The sequence below is a fragment of the Pyrgilauda ruficollis genome, unplaced genomic scaffold (genome assembly GCF_017590135.1).
Source record: "Pyrgilauda ruficollis isolate IOZ18807 unplaced genomic scaffold, ASM1759013v1 scaffold66, whole genome shotgun sequence".
Taxonomy (NCBI): Eukaryota; Metazoa; Chordata; class Aves; order Passeriformes; family Passeridae; genus Pyrgilauda; species Pyrgilauda ruficollis.
Window position 1 is genome coordinate 5192948 of NW_024528377.1, and position 22107 is coordinate 5215054.

General features: G+C 41.7%; 1 protein-coding gene across 2 annotated transcripts; it reads left to right on the plus strand.

Moving 5' to 3' along the window:
• The first annotated feature begins 608 nt into the window (after positions 1–608).
• On the plus strand, positions 609–20725 carry LOC121362688 (solute carrier organic anion transporter family member 1C1-like). 2 transcript variants are annotated; one of them, XM_041484391.1, is made up of 14 exons: positions 609–737; positions 3681–3822; positions 4623–4755; positions 5387–5508; positions 5829–5975; positions 7032–7130; positions 8341–8586; positions 10227–10391; positions 12005–12200; positions 13184–13349; positions 14297–14478; positions 18117–18181; positions 19355–19472; positions 20503–20725. In XM_041484391.1, the coding sequence occupies exons 1-14, from the start codon at positions 609–611 to the stop codon at positions 20723–20725; spliced, it is 2133 nt and encodes a 710-aa protein (XP_041340325.1). The 2 variants fall into 2 exon arrangements, with proteins under 2 accessions (XP_041340325.1, XP_041340326.1); XM_041484392.1 differs by lacking the exon at positions 5829–5975.
• Positions 20726–22107: the final 1382 nt, after the last annotated feature.

Below are 22107 nucleotides of genomic sequence, written 5' to 3' on the forward strand. Positions count from 1 at the left end.
AACAATTGACCACTGAGCCCTAAGACTCTATGTAAAATGGTAAAGGGAACTAAACCTCTTTATTCTTGTGTAACTCATTAGCTGAAATCAGACGATTAGAGCTAATGTTTCCATCTAAAACAATTCAAGTGCCTCATTAATGGGGATAGATTTCCTTTGATCTAATTACTTCATGTCCCAGATATATGGGAAACTCAGAGATCAGCACTGAGAAATCTCTGCAGACCTGGTCACATCCAGAAACGTGAATTTACATGTAGACTTCAGAAATGTTGTTTAAAATGATAATGAGCCTTGTTTAGTCTGCTGGCAATACTTGGCCAAATGTTTAATGAAATCACATTGATGATAGCCAGAGAACGAAGATGATGGCTGTTTGCTGAGTATGATTTAATCTCCATTATTATAGGCAAGTGGATTGCAAATTTCCATAATTAAACATCCAGTGCACTGGTCAGATTCTGTTGTAAAGTTTGGTAATTGCTGTTGTTGGGAAAACAGTCCAGCGGGGTGTTGCTGTCACATGATGAGCTTTTGAGGCTGAGCTAATGGGATGCCCTTTTAAAGTGTTCTCCATGTTTTCTGCTTTAGAGGCAGAGGATACCATCATGGAGATTTCATCAAAAGAAAATACTCACTTTTTCTCAAACAACACAATCCTGCCCGTGGACCGATCTTCATTCAAATCCGAATCATCCTCATCCAAGGAAAAGCAGTCGTGTTGTGGAGGTATAAAGGTAGAGTAAGAGCTTTTGAATATTCCAGTAGGGACTTACAAAATCTCTCTTTTTATTTATTTTTTCTAATGAATGATCTCTTTTTAAATTCTGATTATGTCATGTTAAGTCAGTACGAAATTATTAGATGCATTTCTAATTCACAAGAAAATCTTCAGATCCGTATTTTCCTAATGTTTGGCAGTCATCAAATATAATTTGTTGGCTGAGGCTTGCATATTGTGAGATCTTCAAGACCCATCCCAAAAAGTCCCTCTATCTTCCTTATTGCTCCACCTGAAGCTGAGAACAGGGCACTGGCAGACAGATGCCACAGGCAGCTGTCAGTGCAGGTTGCTTTTTTAAGATAGCAGCCATGGTATTCTGCTGGGGTTCCAAACTAATATCGTGTTATGGTCTGTGTGTTTCGAGTGCTGTATTATTAAAGCATGATTGTAATGCTCCTCATTCAAGAGAACTTGCATGAGGTCTCTTTGAAACTGCAGCACTATCACCACTTTATCTACACCTCTCTCACCCCCCAGAAGTTTTTGCTGGAGCAGGGACATCCCTGCTCTGAGCTTCACGATGTGGCTGTGCCTACCTGGTGGGACACGGGGCACAGCGGGCAGCACAAAGCTCTGCCTGCTGCCTCTGCCTCTTTCCCAACAGGCTGGCACTCTCCTGGTGAGGTCTCAAAATCACCAAGAAATGGTAAGATGATTTGAGTTACACGGAAAATGAGTTTTCGGCCTTGCCTCGTTCTTTTCATGGTGCGCAGTCTTTATTTCTGTTGTTTTTTCCACTCACTCAAACACACGTCTTCTTTCAGGTATTAATCCAACTCCCAGTACAGCCAGTGAAATGAGCAATAGTTGCCCTGAAGTCTGTAACTTTTGAATGGTTTTGTTTTGAAATGGAGGATGAGTTGTATTAAATAAATTTTGTACCGTAATATAATTCTGTCATTTCTTCTCCATTTGCTACAATGATAACCCAATTCCCTCAATGAAAAAAAAACTTCAATCACAGATTAGCCAGTCAGGCATCAGTTTATTAGCTCCAGAAATTGAAAAAAAAATATTATTTCAGCTCAGTTTCTTTCTCTTTAAAGAAGTTGTGTCTTCTAGGATGACATTATTAAACTGGTATTACTAATGTGTATCTAGGAACTAAGATATATTATATGATATGATATAATGTATATATGTAGGAACTAAGAAGACCTCTCTCTTTTTTTGGTGAACTAACACTTTTTGAGTTCTGATTAGGTCTTGCTGAGTCAGAATGAAATTATTAAAGATATGTCCAAGTCATGTAGAAGTCTGCTTCAGGTTTTGCCTAATGTGTTAAGAAAACAATATACAGATATAACAGGTTATTTTTACCATTTATCAACCTTTCTATGTCTTAAAATTGCCTTCTTTAACCAGAAATATGTGGTGAAATATCTGCTTACAAGCACTGACAAACCAGAGAAGAATGTGAAATCATGTGTACCTCTCTGTCCCAGCCCTAACTCAGGAGTGTCTTTCCACCTCTGCACACCTGGGACAGAAAAATCCCAGTAAGAAAATTTGTGCCAAAGACATCCAGAAGCATTTTAAGTTGTAGTTTACCTATACAATTTTCCTGGAAAAAAAAAAAACCTATGTGCTGTCACATTGCTATTTAAAATCCAAGGGCATAAGCATACAGGAAATGTAAATTATGATAATATTTGTATGGAGAGTCCTTTGAGAGATGCTGCTGTAGGAAAAAAGACACAGAGAGGGTTTGTATGTGCTTATTTACCCACAACTGTTTCTGAAGGAGGGATAAACAGCCCTGGATAAAGTGACACAGAGATATATCTGAACCTTAACACAAGAATTTGCATTCAGCAGTGATGTTATTGCCACTGTGCCCTGTCAGATGAGATGTTGTGAGATTTGCACTGGAGGTGAGTACATTGCTCAGAGCAGCTGCTTACTGGGAGTGTGATTGTCAGAGAGGATTAAGGAGCAGCACAAGGTTCTAGACTCCTATTCAAATAAAACCTTAACGTTAAGGTTTAAGTCCCTCTTAACTTCTGGGACTGGGTTTTACACAAAGCATCCATATTTGTATTCATTTGGAGTCAACACCTCCTGTATCTGAAGGTAGAAAGCAAAGTTGTGGTTTCCGTGACCTATTCCACTGTGTGGGAGTATCTGTGGAGCACATAAACTCAACTGGGCTGCATTCAGTGAGGGCAGATTGAGGCAATAAATCTGCAGGAACAAAGAGTTCCCTCTAAGGACCCTGCACTCCCACCACATGCACTTCAGACCAGGTGAATTTTGTGGGAAAGGGGCTCAGTCTGTACCTTTGAGGTACATACCAAAGCACTGTGAAGGGAGATGGAGTTTGGTTTCCAAAGCCCACTCCTGGTTCAGAAGGATGTGCTGAAACAGATGCAGTGATAGCAAAGAGAAAACTGCTTCTGCAAAACAACAGGAGGGGAGAAGGTGCAAAATGCAGGGTGCACTCTGAGGAAAATGCACGTGTTAGAGACTGCAGGAGAGCTTGTAGGGGAAGGATGAGCCTGGGAGAGAGTTGCCTGGCAGGTTCATCTCACAGAACATGTAACATATTTTAAAATGTTCAAAAACTCACCTCCCCACCAAGCCACACCTAGCATTTATCCATGTGGTTACTGGGTAAGATGCTCCCTCCTGAGAAAATCACAGGTTTCTGTCTTTCAACAGAGCAGTAGCTTTGGCATCTACCTGAAATTAGCAATGGTTGAGGGTCAATTCAGTTTTTATCAATATTGCTCATAAGAGATGAACAAATCAGTAATCTAGCATTTAACACTAAATAGGAGAAATATTGTTTTGGCCATTTGGCAAAAGAAGAGGTAGGAATGCAGAACATGTTTAAAAATAATTCATATATCTTCTGTACTGCCTGATTTTAATAACTTTTTTTTTTTTTTTACAGATATTTCTTGGTGCGTTGTCTTTTGTTTATTTTGCTAAAGCACTGTCAGGAAGTTACCTAAAAAGCACTATCACACAAATAGAAAGAAGATTTGACATCCCTTCCTCTTTGGTTGGTGTTATTGATGGAAGTTTTGAAATTGGTACGTGCTATAGAAAGCTATTTTTATTTTCAGAAAAAAAAAGAGTGATGCAGTTTGTTCTGAAGAATAATTGCATTAATCTCCCTGAAACTTAAAACTGAGCAAGATTCACCTGGTAAAAATAAGTGGGACTATCAGTATGATTTTCAGTAGGATAAGGTTGCTAACACAACCAATTCAGCATAGGCATAAAAAAAAATTGTAATTTGATAAGCTAAGCACGTGGCTAATTCATACTAATAGATGATTTAAGTGTTGAATGAGAATTTTCCTGCACGGATTTCTGCAGGCAGAAATCCACCTCCCCCACAAGTGTTTGTCCTTTGTGATCTGTTAAGCAGCAGGGGGACAAACCTCTAACTGTAATCCACATTTCTTGTCCAGTCCCTCTCCTTCCCTCTCACACTGAGGTTTCCAGCATGCCTTTGTCTCTTACAATTTCAGATCACTGAATTTATCTCATGGGTGTTCAGTGGACTGTGGTACTCATAGGAATGAAATCTTAGCCTAAGTGTGTAAAACTCTGTTTGATTCCTCCTTTTTCTGCTTTTCTGGTTATTTGCTCTCTCCATCAGCTGGCACAGGCTTTCTCTTTTCCAGCTGTTTATCCAAAGGTTTATGGTTTTCCTGTCACAGAAGGCATTGGGCTCCTGCAGAATGCCTGGAAAGAAGGAGAAAGACCATCCCCATCTGCCCTGTCTCCCTGAAATCAGTGCCTTACTACATACTGGGAATTGTTATTTTACAGGATCTCTTATCAACGAGCAGTAAAACTCAGCTTTCTTTTTGTACTCTCAAAGGGAACCTCCTAATCATAATTCTAGTGAGCTACTTTGGAGCAAAGCTTCACAGGCCAAGAATAATTGGAGCAGGCTGCTTAATTATGTCAGCTGGAACATTCCTAATTGCAATGCCCCAGTTCTTCATGGGAAGGTAAGTGCAAAGTGATCCCTGTTTTCCAGCTGGGCTGTGCACACTGAATGGCAGCTCCCTGAAACATTTAGGCATTGGTTATGATGATAGAAATAGGTAGAAATAGGCATATGGGGATGTGGTTACTTAATTTTTATTTTTTTTTTGTGAAAGGATTTATTGCTGTAGAGCAAATAATTTAATATGTATACTCTTTTCAGTTGTAATCAGCTTTTTTTAAAATTAGTCTCTGATCTTGACTGGCCACATTTTGGTGTGGTTTAGGAATTGCTGAAATGACAATAAAGAAGTGGTGACTAAACTCAGGAGGACAATCTCAGTACGAGCCAGAGGATACACCAGTGTCTGATAATCTCTTAGTCCAAATCCATGTATCATAGTAAAGTGCCTGTTAAACTGAAATTAATCACCTTTGCAAAAAGAACCAATGGGACAATCTCATGTACAGCTGCAGTACAAAGAGAGCTCTGTTTGTCCCCTGTAAACCACCACTGGCAATGGATCCAGATGGATTCTTATGGATGCAGATGAAATTTGCATTCAAGTGCTATAGCACTGTCTGGTGCTTACAGATCTGCTTGCTTTTTCTCATCAGTTCTTATGAATAAATACAACTTTGTTTTCCAAACAGATACAGGTATGAAAGATTCCCTTCCACCATCAATTCGAGTGTCAGCCTCTCTCCATGTCTGCAGGACAAAAACCAAACTCCACTCTCAGCCTTGGAGAAATCTCCAGCAAAAATAAATGCAGGTGAGAATTGTCTCTGTTAAATCTTGGGGCTGGTAGTGCTTGCTGTCATTCATGTTTCCCAAATCTTTCTGTCAGGAGATCCCAGTTTTGATAAGAAGGAATTGAAAGAGTTTTCTAAAAAGGGGTGTGGTGGCAAATTTATAAAACCAGCAAAACTGTACTATCTTTGAGGCAGCTCAGGCAAAGGAATTTTCTACCTTAAGCTATTTCACAGTTTTCCTACTGTTTCTCCCACAACAGAAGTATTTTAGGCGGCCTGAGCTTTCAGTGTCAAACTGTTACTACAAACACATCGTTGTTGTCTCTTGTTGTGCACACAGGGTGTGAAAAGGAAGCAGGCTCTTCCATGTGGATCTATGTTTTACTTGGAAACCTTCTGCGTGGCATAGGTGAAACCCCTATCCAGCCCCTGGGAATTGCATACATTGATGATTATGCTGTTGAAGAGAATGCTGCCTTATATATTGGTAAAATAAATATAATTTCCTTTTCCTAATGGATTTCTCCCCAGAGGAAACGGAGTCGTTCTGAATAATGGAATGAATGTTATTGAATTAACTTGCCCTGATTGTTTTGTTTGCATAATTTCCAATATTAAAGTTTATTTAACAGTCATGTACACTCAAGGGACCAAGTTCCCATTTAATTATACCAGCAGTTCCATTATCTTAATTTGGTGAAAGAATTTGACCTTGGGTTCCTGCTGTTATCCTAATCTTCCTAATTCTTCTGGATGTGGACTGCTGAGCTTCTGTGCACATTCAGTTCTCTGGAAAGTGATAAAAACAGGCACTCTTTTAAGCACTTAAAATAGAATTTCAGTGGGCACTCAAAACATTCCCTCCAGATTCATGTGGGATTACAAACAATAGTACTGAAGCTTTAGGAAGTTGGGATCACTGTTTTTTTTGTGTTCGTTGTCTGATGGCTGCACATTCACCTGAAGTATTACCAAAAAGTCCTATCTCATCAGCATCTGCTCCTGACAAGTTTCCAGCCAGGCAGAAGGCAAAAAATCAGATTCTCTCTGCAAAAGATTCAGTCTTCCCAGATTTCCGGGTGAATTTTTTCAAATTCAAAGTATTCAGAAAGTTTGGGTGAGGGTATATTGAAACATATTAACAGTGGAAACCAAAGCAAAGTGATTTCTCAGCCTCTTCAGGGCCTACCTCAACTAAAAATGATCAGTTAACTTTAAGAAATGACATTTGCTCCCCAGTTACTTTAGTCTTGTCGGCTAAAGCATTTCTAGCAATTGTGGATTGGTGCTGCTATTGAGTTCAGGCCATTCAGTTTGCTGACAATTTTTCCTTCAGTCTGAATATAATTCTTTAATTGGATAACAATAAAAAGTGTCATCATAGTGGGGAAAATTTTATTGATGACTTTTTTTCTTCCTGGAAATATTTCAATTTGTGTGACTGTGTCTCTCTTGCTGCCCATCACAATCTGCTGTCAGATGCAGAAGAACCAGTGCCCTTTTTTAGCTCAGAAGTGTAACAATCCCCTGTTTTCCCTTCCAGGCTGTGTGCAGACTGTGGCAATCATAGGGCCAATATTTGGCTTTCTCCTGGGATCCCTGTGTGCCAAACTTTACGTTGACATTGGCTTTGTGGATCTGGGTAAGTCAGAGCACTCAAGCTTTAAAAACCCATTTTAAAGGCTCCTAAATGCTTATTTTAGGCCAAGAACTCTCTGGTTATCTGCTAGGCATGAGGGGGTAGCAGGGGCAGAGTGGGCACTCTGTGAAATGAAAGGATGACAGCAGTGTGGGGGTCCATGCAGAATAGGCTGGCAAGGAGGATGGGTGTAGAGGAAGAAGGAGGTCTGACTCTTCCTCAGCCCCAGCAGATCTGCAGCAGGTGCCTCCAAGAGATGCTCTGGTAAGGAAGCTCTGGGGAGATCTTGGCAGTCAGGAGGAAACAGGAGTGAGGTTCAGGATCCTGCATGTGCCTTTTTAATATCCTGTTGTTGACTAGAAAAGTGGTTTGGCAGGGTGCAGATCTCCTGCTTGCTCTTCTGCGAAAACAATAATAATAAAAAAAAAAAAAATCAGGAGGAAAACAGGTTTTTTCCTGGGGTTTTTGTGCAGAACAGCCTGGCTGGGAGCAAGTGAGTGGCCACCTAGACTGCTCCACGTGCTGGTGCTTGCAGCACCTCTGGGGGTGTGCAAGTGGCACAGCAGGGTCAGGGCCAGGCTGCTGTGCCCCAGCAATCAGTGAGTCCTCAGCATGTCCCCACAGCTGCTCCTGTAAAACACCCACAGAGACACAGAGCACAGCTAGACCTACATGGAAAACCCACCCTGCAAACCCACCTTCCTTTTTAGCAGCACACGTCCTCCAGATGTGTTTATTTGATATAAAGGTCTCCTCCAGCCAGGTCTTACGAGCTCTTGGAGATCTATATCACACCCCAGATAGCTCAGCCACCTCAGATGGCATCAAATCAGCAGGATGGCTTCTGTGGCAGTGTTGGAAACAGAAAAGTTTTAATAAAAGCCAAAATAACAAAGCTCTTTACAGAGAAAAACTGAGCCAGGGGCAAGAGGTCCTTGCTCCTGGTAAAACACCTCACAAAAGCGATTTGTTTCTTTGTTCTCTCATTTTTCTAGTGAATTGCTTAGGCAGGACTTTTTGGCTTCTGTCCAGTTTGCTATCCTTTAGTTTGAGGTGAAGTCCCCAAGGTCCTATGAGATGTCTTTTTACCTAATTGAGGAGAGAAACTTCTGGGCTTTTTTTCTTTTTTAGGAGATAAAGGATAATTTTGTCACTCCATCAACAGGGGGCACATCCCTACATTTATTTCTTTTCTCTTTTCCACTTTCTGCAGACAGCGTCACGATCAGCCCCAAGGACGTGCAGTGGGTGGGAGCGTGGTGGCTGGGCTACCTGATAGCTGGGGTGATCAGCATCCTGGCTGGCATCCCCTTCTGGTTCCTGCCCAGGCACCTCCCCAGGCCCGAGAGCAGGAAGGACTCCAGCAGCTCTTCTGAGCACTCCAAGTTCATCATTGAGGAGAACAAGGACCAAGGCACCTCCTCTTGGCAGCAAGCGAAGCTTGCAGAGATGGCAAAAGGCAAATCACTTGAGTTTTCTTCCTGTTTGTTGAGTTTTTCTCTCAAAGGCTTTCAGACTTAAAATTTTTATACTTTCTGAGTCCCTGTTTTAATGGTGTCATTGGAGATCTATATCACACCCAAGATAGCTCAGCCACCTCAGATGGCATCAAATCAGCAGGATGGCTTCTGTGGCAGTGTTGGAAACAGAAAAGTTTTAATAAAAGCCAAAATAACAAAGCTCTTTACAGAGAAAAACTGAGCCAGGGGCAAGAGGTCCTTGCTCCTGGTAAAACACCTCACAAAAGCGATTTGTTTCTTTGTTCTCTCATTTTTCTAGTGAATTGCTTAGGCAGGACTTTTTGGCTTCTGTCCAGTTTGCTATCCTTTAGTTTGAGGTGAAGTCCCCAAGGTCCTATGAGATGTCTTTTTACCTAATTGAGGAGAGAAACCTTTTCTAGGAGATAAAGGATAATTTTGTCACTCCATCAACAGGGGGCACATCCCTACATTTATTTCTTTTCTCTTTTCCACTTTCTGCAGACAGCGTCACGATCAGCCCCAAGGACGTGCAGTGGGTGGGAGCGTGGTGGCTGGGCTACCTGATAGCTGGGGTGATCAGCATCCTGGCTGGCATCCCCTTCTGGTTCCTGCCCAGGCACCTCCCCAGGCCCGAGAGCAGGAAGGACTCCAGCAGCTCTTCTGAGCACTCCAAGTTCATCATTGAGGAGAACAAGGACCAAGGCACCTCCTCTTGGCAGCAAGCGAAGCTTGCAGAGATGGCAAAAGGCAAATCACTTGAGTTTTCTTCCTGTTTGTTGAGTTTTTCTCTCAAAGGCTTTCAGACTTAAAATTTTTATACTTTCTGAGTCCCTGTTTTAATGGTGTCAGAATTATGGTTTTTTCCCTTTCACTCTCCAGCTCCACAGTACACACAAAAAGGTCTCTTCAGTGTTCCCTGGACTTGCTATTGCATGAGAAATGGCTGAGATTTATAAAATTACAATAGTGGCCCAGCACATAGCATGAAGCTCTGCAAAAAAATTTCATTCACATGTAGTGACTGTTGCAGAAGTGGTGCTCAAAAAAACCCCAACCCTTGGTTTTTGCTAATTATTTTTTCCTGTAAGTTCATGAGTTAGGAAAACATGTACAATATCTGATCAGAATATAGATAGACACAGAGCAGCTACAGTACTAGAGGAGGCTGTCTGGATTTAGACAGGAGCTGGTTTGCACCACTGCATTTCCTTGGCCGTGCTTTGCCAAAAGCATTTTCCCTCAGAACCTGAATGTGCACCTCAATTTCTCTGTGCTTACTGTCAGCTGTGCTGAGCACTCTTTGCCCCAAATTAAGACAAATAGTGCTGTGGCTGTTGAGGAGACATAGAAACCAAATAATTCCTGGTTTATGATGGAAAGAAGGTATTTAAAACAAGAGATCTCTTCTGGGGAATTGATGCTTAGTGCTTTGCTCCACTGTTCCTCCCTCCAGAAATGGGGGAGCTGTTAGGAGCTTCAGCAGGGAACTTCACAGATTCCCTCTGAAATGTTTTGCAGTTTTGGGTTGTTTGGAAGGGGCACACATGTTACAAAGCATTACTCACAGCTGTTATTCTCTCTCTGGCACGCTTGTTATTTCTGCTGTTTTTTCTTGCAGACTTCTTGCCGTCACTGAAGAACCTCTTTGGGAATCCAGTTTACATTCTGTATTTGTGTGCAAGTATTATTCAGTTCAATTCTTTAATTGGCATGGTGACATATAAGCCAAAGTATATTGAGCAACAGTATGGGCAGACATCTTCAAAAACTAACTTTGTTATAGGTAATGCTATATCTGCTTCTTGATATCTTTAAAATGGACATTTTAGAAGTGGCATATACATATAGAAAAAATGTATTTTTTTAGGGTATGTTCATTTCTTCTCCTTCCTTGTCTGACTTTAAGTATTAGCTCATAGAAGGTAAGTTATTTCATTTCTGCTTTAGCACTAACTAACTCTGAGTTTATCTATGCAGGAGTTACTGCAAAAGTTTACAGGATTTGATATCTTAATTCCCATTTCACTGGAAATTTGAAAAGTAATTTATGTACAATGCAAGAAAATAATTGAGAAATAATTTTAAAACATTTTACATAAATTTATTCATCAGACAGATCTGATGCCTTTATGGCTTCCCATTTATTTCAACAAAAATAAAAGATCAGTTCAGTGGGTGCTGTGGGTGACTCTCTGCAGAGATTGGTGTTAAATAAAAGGGAGACAAGTCATATCCCAAGCTGTCCCTTACAGCACAAGAGAGAAAAGCTGCTTCAGCCTTTGGGTTACAGAAATCAACATTTTTGTAGCTGACTTCATGAAGGTGGACTGGACTGCCCAATTCTCGGTTCAGCTCCAGAGGTCCAGGGCTTCAATAGCATTAACAGCAAAGAGGTTTACATCTCCCCACCCCAGAGGGAACTGCCTCGTTCCAGAGCAGCATTAGTTGCACAGCAACAGAGGTATATATGTGCAGAAAAGCTGTAATGATCCATTGTGCTATGTTAATTCCCTTCAAGATAGAAGCTGGAATTTCCTGGCACGAAACTCCTCAAAGCGAGGAGAAATCTTCAAGTACAGTTGATGGCCAAAGAAAGTCCAGAAAACAATCCCTACATTCAGTATAGTACTTCTCATTGTATTTAAATATTTTCTGGAGCTAAGCTTTCAGGTATGTACGAACTGAGTGAGGATTAAGAACCATTTGATTTCTCTGAGCAGGACTGTATCCAACAGAGAGTGTGTGATGGCTTGGTTAGGGAAGGATCCTGCTGAGTGGCTGTCCCTGAAATAAGGTGATTTTTCTTCCTCCTTTTCCTTTCTCTCCAAATCCACCCTTCCTAGGAAACCTGAGGGCTGACTCAAACTCACAGTGCTTATTTCTCTTTCACAACCTCTTTTACTTTCTTCTTCTTTAAAAAAAAAAAACCCAAAACAGTTTCTATCACAATCTGAGATATCAAAATTGTCAGAGCAATTTGAAGCAATAAAAAAAAATTAAAAGGCAGGTCTTGCTCTGGCTTTCATAACATTAGATAAAACTAAATTTGTCCTCTAGGAATCAGCAGATGACTCCACTGGCAAACTAATTGTGGAAAAAAAAAACACCTAGCTTAAGAAATTGGAAGAGCATTATCTAAACTTTATCCATAATCTCTCTGTCAAAGAACCAGCATAAAACATGACCTTGGGAGTAAGTTTTACAAAGCACCTAAGGTCCCAGCACCTTTGTAACACTCCAAGGATCAGTCTAAGTCTGGACAAAATGAGATGTCCTCCCTGAAGATCTTTTATGTTTTGCTCCTTCATCGGATTGCTGCAGCTGTTTTTGTGGCTGACAAGGTTAGTCCATTGTGCTGGGGTTTTCATTAATACAGAATTTTCTGTTTGATTTCAGGTCTTATTAACATTCCTGCTGTGGCCTTTGGCATATTCTCTGGAGGACTGATCATGAAGAGGTTCGGAGTCGGTGTTGTAGGGGCTGCAAAGCTTTCCCTGGGATCATCTTTCTTTGGTTACCTTTTGCTGCTCTCGTTGTTTGCCATGGGCTGCGGGAACTCGGAGGTGGCCGGGCTGACCGTGTCCTACCACGGGTATGCTGGCAGGGCAGAAAGGGCTTCTGCAAACCCAGCTCCTTCCTCATTTTGTTTCACAAAGTAGGTCTTGTTGAAAAGAGAGTGGCTGACCTGAATGTGCTTCCCAGAAATTGGATTCAAATCGGTGGAAACCACTCTGTTACAGCGGGTGTTGTGTCATGGCCCTCTCATGATTGTGGCATAAACCAGTGGGGTTACTGTCACAAGTGCAGATTATTTTTCTGATTACTTTTTAATTATTATTGCCATGGGACCCATCCTTTGAGCCCAGTGACTCCTGGAAATGTGAGTAGCTCAGTAGGGGGGAAGAGATTCAATTAATTGTTTCTTGCCTTTGTGTGCCGCTGAACAATGAATGGCATTTAATAGCCTTTGAATGCAAAACTTGAGGATTCATGGATTAACCATGATGTTAACCATGAGTTATACCTGAGGCTAACATTTTACCCATACTATTACTCTGTAAAATTAACTTTTTGGGAGGAGTTTCCAGCACTGACTCACAGCAGCTGCTCCACTGGTGTCTGATGACTGAATTAGGCAGAGTTGTCACATAAGGTATCAGACTCTCAGTTTGGATGGATCCCATTCTGATCAGTTCCTTGCTGACTTCTACAGAGACCATTTCCCCTGAGTAACTCACTCCTTTCTGTGCCACTTGCCTAGTTGTGTTAAAGCTGCATAACTAAAACCTTAGAAAATCTGAGAAAATGCATGAATATAAATTGCTAGTCGTCCCTCTTAATAAAGTAAAGATTTATCTTGGTGGTGTGATAGTGTGAAAACCTTTGAATAAAAGAGAAATGAGGATTTACACTGCTGTGTGGATGTGAAGAGACAAACTTTTATGGGCTACAGAGGGAAGGTGTGGCCAGGTGCTCCTGGCAGAGAGCATCACCCTGGAGGTGATGCTGGTTTCATGGTTTTCCGTGGTTCACATCTGCTGGGCAGCACCTCTGCAGCTTCTCTTTTTTCCACAGAGCTAAACCGATGAGTGACCACGAGCAAGCCCTGTTTTCAGAGTGCAACTCGGGCTGCTCCTGCTCCAGGAACGACTGGGACCCCATCTGTGGGGACAATGGGGTTACCTACGTGTCCGCTTGCCTCGCCGGCTGCCGCGCGTCCAACGGCACCGGGAAAAACACCGTAAGGCAATCCTCCTCTTTCTTTCTGATACACAGCACAGGGAAAACCACCATAAAATCCTTCATTTCCCTGTGAGCTGGGGTTGTTCTTTCTGATACAAGGCATAAGACAATCCTTCGTTTCCATTTGAGGTGGGATCTTTCTTTCTGATACAATGCACTGGGAAAAACACCGTAAGACAATCCTTTATTTCTCTGTGAAGTGGGATCTTTCTTTCTGATACAAGGCATAAGACAATCCTTCATTTCTCTGTGAGGTAGGATCTTACTTTCTGATACACAGCACAGGGAAAACCACCATAAAATCCTTCATTTCCCTGTGAGCTGGGGTTGTTCTTTCTGATACAAGGCATAAGACAATCCTTCATTTCTCTGTGAGGTGGGATCTTTCTTTCTGATACACAGCACTGGGAAAAACACCGTAAGACAATCCTTTATTTCTCTGTGAAGTGGGATCTTTCTTTCTGATACAAGGCATAAGACAATCCTTCATTTCTCTGTGAGGTAGGATCTTACTTTCTGATACACAGCACTGGGAAAAACGCCATAAAATCCTTCATTTCCATGGGATCATTTTTCTGATACAACCAGGTCTGTCAAAGTGGATTTAAACTGAGCACAGCACATCCTCTTCAGCCCTGAACTCCCCAGGGATTTTTAGCAATCTGGCAACCAAATTTAAAATCTTTTTGCTTTGCTGTTGCCAGAAACCACAAGCAGAGAATGTTGGAGGCTTTTTTTTTTTTTAACTGTTGGAAAAAACCCTAATAACTAGATTAATCAACAGTAGATACTTTATAATTTTCTCCTTCATTATATAAACCTTTTCCTTTTATAAAACATTTCCCACTTTGGACATAAACTTTCAGCCATCCAAAATGTGCAATTCCTAAACATCCACTTCTCCACCATTTAGGTTTTCATCCACTTTTGTCTGCCCTCTTCCAGGTATTTTTTAACTGCAGCTGCGTGAGAACCTTTGAATCTTCACAAAGCTCCTCAGCTGTGGTGGGACCATGTCAAAAAGGAAACGAGTGTCCCAAAATGTTTCTGTATTTTCTGGTAATATCAGTTATCACTTCATACACTTTGTCAGTAGGTGGCACACCTGGATACATACTGCTTCTAAGGTAAGAAATAATTCCTGCTAGCACTGCCAAATGTTTTCAAAGTGCTTTGACACATGACTGGTACTCCCTCCCCTCCTGCTGTTCCTAGTATTGGGAAATGTTTTGCAGCTATGCAAGGTGGCATATTCCATATAATTGTTCGTTTTCATGTTTTCAAAGTGCTTTGACGCATGACTGGTACTCCCTCCCCTCCTACTATTCCTAGTATTGAGAAATGTTTTGCAGCTATGCAAGGTGGCATATTCCATATAATTGTTCTCTCCCAGATTTTTCTCATTGTTTTAATGATCGTTTTAGCATGAGATTTTTTTTCCTGTTTCCTAATCACAGATTTATTAAATGCTTGTCCCAGTGCATATTTAACTGCTGGAACTATTTGTCCATCACTGTAAGCTTTGAAGCTAATTTTAGCAAGTGCAAAAACATTTAATACTACAAGTGCTTAATCTGGATTTTTGTCAGCTACTTGCAATGTTTGGATTCAAAGTCCTGCTCTGCTCTGTTTTGGAAACCTTTTCTTCTCAGTTCCTTTTTCCAAATTATTTCCAGATGGGCACATTCTACTTCTCAAACAAAACAAGAGTAAATCCAGTCTAACTAACCTTTAGTATTATAGCTGTGTTTTCTTGCTCCCAAATTCTCTTTGGTTTTGAATTCAATTGTCTGGACCAGGCCCTGTCTCACTGCTGGTATCTGTAGCACATGGACCATGCCAGTGTTAGAACTGGCTGAACATAGAAAAACCTAAATAAAGGATTGTGATTTCAGCTACAGTCCCATCACAGTCCTTGAACCAGAATAAATATTCACACAGAAACTTTGAGAAATGGCTGAGGAGAGGATCCTTCTCCACAGCCCTGCACAAACTCTGCCAGTGAGGTGCACACAAGCTGCACAGCTTTCCTCACACACCTTGCAGGGTTACCACTGAGTGCTGCAAAACCTCAGAGCATCTCTCTCTCCCCGACGGCTCTCTCCAAGAACAATCACTCTGTAATCCATTTTAGACCATTTTTACTGAAGCTCCTGCACAACTGAGCTGTCCCTGTGCCAGGATGGGGATGATTCATGAGTGGAGAGCTTGCAGCAAAGCCTCAGGGTTTGTGCCAGATTGCTCTCTGTGGTTGCTTCTGACACGCTGGATAAATATGGGCACAGAGCTCCTTTCCCTCTACATCAAATCTTCCTTCTATCCATAAAACACCTGGTGGAAAATGTGCAGATCTGGTGTCTAACAGGGCCTCAAAATTGTGGCAGCCATGCTCAACCTCCTGCTTTCTTCTTGTCTCCACTGCATAAAAAGTTGAGTGTTTGGGAGATGTTTATAAGTGAACACGTGCAAGCTCAAATCACACGGAGCTGCCTACCCTTCTCAGCCCTAAGAACTTGCTCTTGGTGTCTTGCTGCTTAATCCATTTAGTCAGAAAAGCTTAGGAAGGTTTTCTTACTAAACCACTTTCTTATATGAAATCAGAAAAGTTTTATTGGTTCTGCTCCAATGCTTTTATTGCTGTTGAAAATCATTTCACTTTGAGAGACATTTAACTGAAACTGAGAAGTTTTGTGTTTCCCTGCTGGATTGGAGGCACCCACCTTTGATGTGCAGCTAAATAAAACATGTTTCAGTAAGTTCAATCCTTTTTTATTTTTTTTTCTCCTGCACTGCAAGTGACCTATGGGCACAGCTCCACTTTAAGCTCACTTTAAAAACTTGCTTTTGTCTTTTTTGAAATCTATCACTGACTAACTTTCTCAAAAATCTGGCTGAACTGAAAGTGTGCTTCTGTTACCAGAAGGAAAATAAATTTTCCTTGACACAAATAGCCCCAAGGTCAAGTTTCAGGTTTCATTATGTATTTTTTCCAATAATCACTTTTTAAAAATATTCAGTATTCAGTCATCTCTGTTAAGATTCCAGCACTTAAGCAAGCTGATGTTTTCAGATGAGCAGATATCATTGCACCTGCCATGGAGGACAAAAGCAGCTAAATCCCTAAAAGCCTGTAAGATGTAGTGACATTTACTTTGATGGTTTGCACACTGAAGCCATTAAAATACGCTTACAGCTGGTGACCAAGTCAATTGCTGAAATGTCATTTTGGTGGTATTAGTGTAATTACAGTAGCCAAAGAACTTGGGAAAGCCCTGAAATTTTTGAGAAAAAAGCCCTGCAGTTCAGATAGCTGTTGTTCAAGCACCAGCTATTAATAGCAGGGGATTAGGCAGTGAAAAGGAAGTCTCAGATCTCCCTAAGAGGTCTGGCTATCACTCAGGATCACAAAGAGCTCCTGTTTCCTTGCAAAGACAATACAAAGAATAAAACAATTTTTTTTTTCATCTGAAGGAGAATATTTTTTTGGAGGATATAAATCCTGTGGAACACATATCAAACATCCAGTTATTGGTTTTATTTTCCACTTTTTGCTTTCTATGCCCTCAGATTTGTTTAGAGGACTCTAGGCTGAGGAGTGCTTGTGGAGCAGGTGTCTAGTAGGGGAGCAAGACATTGTTCTTCCAACTTAAAGTCATTTTACAGTCATGCCCTCCTAGATGGCAGTGCTTGTATAAGCCACAATCAACAGATTGTGTGGTGATAATCCATGGCCAGGGCATTAGAGAATAAAGTGTTGAAAACCACCCCTGGAGAGGAACAATAGAGTTAATTCTGAAACGTCTTTATTATTTTTTAAAACATATTCCCAATTACATTAATTTTTGCAGGAGCAGGGTCCACCCTAGTTCAGAGACTGTATCTCCAGAGTGCTATGTTCATCCACAGCCCAGTTCATTTTTTTAGGATTTATATTGAATATGAAAGTTTTATTAATCACCATATTGATATATGTGTTACCCCACAGACCAAAAATGTCCTTGTTTGACCATGTGACTGGTACTACCACTTGCCAAAATCAAACATATGCCCAGATTTGTGCTGGATTAGGCACTCTAGTAGTCTGGTACCTGCTGGAGGAACAGCAGGTTGGAGCAGCTGGTGGGGGAGAGGTGATTCCTGTCAGTCTGAGAGGCTCCATGCACAGCCTGCTGTTCCCCTGCCCACCACCTCCCCCTTCCTCAAGGAGCCAGGGTGATGATCCAAGGCTGGAGCAGGGCTCATCTGGAGCCAGAAGAACTGGATGTGTGTGTGGGACTCACCCTGCAATCTCAGCAGGGTCCAAATGCAAAAATGCTCTGTCAGAGAATGGCCTGGAGGATTTACCTTTGCAGGAGGTGTGATCCTGATCTAGATAGGTGTAATGAAAAGTGAGTGCCTAAATACCTTGTACTAGTCTGGGACTTGATCCTGAATTTCAGGGAGCATCTGACTGAATAAAACCAGCCAATGGGTGCATGATTTCATTAGCAGTTTTCTTGTCCTATGTTAGTAACACCTAAGAGCTGATATCATCTGAAAATCCACAACCATCTTAAAATGTTGAATATAGATGTTCAGAATTTCTAGATGCTGTTCTGTTTTTATCACCTTTTTTACATATTTCAGCAGTTTGGTCAAAGTCCAGGACATTAAAGAGGAAAAGGTCACATTTCTTTCCTTTCTCCTGCTTTCTATTTGTGTTCTAATTATACACACCTGATGCTTTATTGCTAGTTAACACCTCTTTTATTATTATTATTTTCAGGTGCATTAAACCCCACTTGAAATCATTTGCACTTGGTATCTATACCCTGGCAATAAGAGTACTTGGTAAGTCCATTTGTGCTCCTGAGTCAGTTTTAATACACCCCTCACTAATCATTTATCTTAGAACTAAGCTTTGATTGTTGGCAAGAACAGTGTCTATCTGCAAACAGATATCATATGATTTAAAGAAAAAAAAAAGGTTGGAAAAAGGAAGTTGCTTTGTACTTCATAAATCACATAATTATATCTTAGTTGTAATTAAAATACACAAGGCCAATATTTATAGAGATGTGATCCTGTAGATTATGAAGCTAACATCAAAATTACATCTTCTCCCCTTACTCGGCAACAAATGTAATAGAACAGCTGTGGCTGAGAATTTGTGATTGCTTTTCAGGCATACATTCATTAGTTTCTAAGGGAATTAATGTGACTGACTACAGGTGTGCGTGGGGACAGGGTTCACTGCAGCCTTGTGGCAGAGCCACCTGAAATCAAGGGTAACATAATGAACTGGAAATTCTAAAATCCTCTAGGTCTTCATGAAAAAAAAATAGCAAGAAGAAAGTGCCCTATTTACCTGAGCAGAGTTAGATGAACTGGGTGAGATTACATCAAAGCAAGCTGCTGGCTTCTTTCTTACACCTTTGCAGGCCAGAATTTTCTCTCCAGGCTTAGATTCTCCTCCAGCAGCCCAGGTGACACAGAGTGCAGGATGTCCCCATCAGCACGGGTAAAAAGGCTTTTCCTTCCCATCAGCCCCAAGAACTGCAGTAGGTTTGCCCCTGCCACAGTGGGATCTCAAGATACTTGGAGGATTCCTGCAGCCCCACTGTCTCTGTCCCTTCTCATCCCCCCCCAACACAAAGGACATCCCTACATCCAGGCTGGACAGGCTCCATTGCTCTCAAGAAAGGAGAATTATCTCCAATATTTTTTTTTCCCCCAGAGGTGTCCCGCAGGGTGAGGAAACCAAACCATGGCCAGTACTCCTTCCAGGGACTTCCACAGGCTTTTTGATGTTTTGTCATGTTTTCCTGGCTTCCCACAGGGAGGAAAGGGTGGTGTGTGCCTGGGCAGCACAAGGCACGTCTTCCCCAACCAGCAAACAGTGTGCAAGTGTCATTGCTGTCAGAGTGTATTATTGAATGTTCTGCATGAACCTGCCTCTAGATCAAAACTGATCACCCTGGAAAGTAAATTTCTTACCTCTGTTTGTTTGTTGAATACACCCAGCGGGGATTCCAGCCCCGGTGTATTTTGGAGTAGCCATAGACACCACTTGCCTGAAATGGGGAAGCAAAAGATGTGGGGGAAGAGGAGCGTGCAGACTCTATGACTCCAGTGCTCTCAGGTAACAGCTCTTCTCCATTTGTTCTTTACCTTTTGTTCTTCAAGTACTTCTACACCTGGCACTGGTAGAAGAATTTCTGCTGGAAAATTTGAGTGAAAGATTTGAAACTGATTGAAAAACTCTGACTAACAAATTAACAAAAATGCTCACATTTCACTCTTTTGACTCAGTCTCTTTTTTGGGGGGAAGGGCAGATCATCTTGTTTCAGTATCAGCTGGAAACAATTATCACTAAATAATTTACAAAAAAAGAGTTGTGTTGAAACCTCAATTTTATGCTAAAGCTTCCGTCAGATTTCAATATCTCCGCTGTCATAATGTGTGTATAAATAAGTTATTAAACCTAAATTTTCTCCATGTTGGAGCTGGATCAAAAAATGGAAGGCAAAGGTGCCACAAAACATGCTTGGCTTATCTAGAGGCTTAAGTGCAAAGTTGTCTTTATCAATTTATTGCTAGAGGACAGTAATTGTCTGAACTGCATTTGTGAAAGACTTCTCCAGAAATGAAGAATGGAATAACAGTGGTAAGAGGAAAATGGGATAACAGGTTGTCCCTTCTCCCACCCCAAGGAAAATAAATATGAGAGAAGGGTACATCTTGTTTTGAAAACTTGAAGGAAAGAGCAAAATCTCAGCTGGGACTCTTTTGCTAATAAAACATTATGATATTATTGTTGCTGCTGTTGTTGCTGTCATTATGCCTGTAAAGCCAAAATGCCATCAAATGGTCTTGTCATCACCGGTATTGTTTATGTATTAAAAAATAGAGTAACTGCCCCAAAAATATTAGTGCTATTCTTACTGAGACACATTGAGGTGGAGGTCAGCCAATGCCTGAGATGCTTTCTTGAGCACAGACCTCTCTCTACCTGACCTGGGCGAGCTGACAAACTCCCCTCTCCTGAGTCACCCCCTTGACTGAAGATTCCTTAGCCAGCCTTACCTGATGAAAAGATGAATGTGTCCTTGATGCCTTCTGGTGGTGTGTTGCCTTTGACGTGGGCTCTGATCAATCATTTCTCTCTCAGGTATGTGTACCTGGGGCTGACTTTGGTCTTGGGCATGGTGTCCATTTTCTTCAGTGTTGCTGTCCTTTGGGTTCTCCGAAAAAGGTCTTCTCCACAAGATGAGACCCTCTCAGCCAACGGGGAGAGAGGCGCCTGTGGGACAAAGAGCAGAAAAGATAATTTTGTCCATAGTGACCAGTTAATTCAGTCAACTTACTGGCCAGAAAAGGAGACCAGACTTTAGGAAAACTGAGATCTCCACCGTGATTTTATCCAGTGAGTGGTGTTCCAGGCAAAAATCCATCATCAGTGAAGCAGTATCTTAGTAGCCACCCTGAAAATGTTCACCCTCTTTCAATTTTCACTGTGAACCCCAAAAAGCAAAGACCACCAAATTTTTAGCACGTGAACAGCTCTAAAAACACTGCTCACCGTTTTTTTCTGCCGAGTGAGGGGATTTCTTCCAGCTGGGGAGGTGCAGCTGTGCCCTCACCCAGACACCGTTTTTGCGGCTGCCCCTGAGCTCCCTCCCTGCTCACGGAGCTGCCAGAGCTGCTGCTGCCCCTCGGTGTCCCCCTGGGTGTGAGGGGAGGCTGCTCCCTCTGCCATGGCACCAGCCAAGAGCAGCCAGGGCACCAAACCCGACTTGGCCACCTGGAAGGTGGAGGGATCTCCAGCACGGAGCCCGTCCTGGCCAACAGCGAGGCACGGGGCAGGAGGAAGGAAAAATGGAAGGAAAAACTCAGCCACAGGCTCTGGGCACCCCATGAGTTCAATCCATAACACGTAGGATGTCGAGTGTTGTGGTTAGGAATCCGTTTTTCCAGTAGGTTTTGTTACAGCACAACGATCAGCAGTAGAAGTTGTTGTTACAAAGAGGCCACAAGAGTACCATCCAAAGGAAACTGGAATGAAAATAGAGCTTTTTTAGATTTCCAGCAGTTTCTTGCTACTTGCTAGTACTCAGTGTACTAAATAATTCCATGCACTTTATGATGTAATAACAAAAATATGCAAGATACATATGATTTATATTTTAAAAAGCTATGACGAGACAGCTTGGGAAAAATAAAATTAAAATTAACTAAAAGACCAGGTGACTTGGGGCTTTTCCTTTTAATTTATTGTATTTTCTAGCTGAAACTAAGACATTTGTGGGGGTTTGTCAATATTTGATATTAATTATATTTGGGGTGGGGAGTGCAAAGGAGAGCTGTTTGATATGGAAAAAAAAAAATCTCAAGGAAGCTTGCAGTGGAAAAGATGACAGTGGCACCACAGGGATATCCTTTCAAGCAACAGAATTTTTGAGCACGTGGTGAAATGTAGACTTCATCCTTCACCACAACATTGGCAAAACAAACCCATATCACATAATTTGTGTCACAGCAGTGACCCTGCTGCCTCGCCGGTGGGGTGCATGAGGAGGGGAACACGTGTAAGAGTGGGATTCCCTGGGCTTTGTCAATGACCAGTGATCAATGCCTGTTCTAAACCCATTACTGGGGGAAATGCATTTGTCAGAGGAAGAGCCAATGTCACCCAGATTTGCCACGTGGGTGAGTGTTTGGCAGTGGAATTTGGAGACCCAGTTTCCAGATCTTTGTCCTCCCAGGGGAGTGTCAG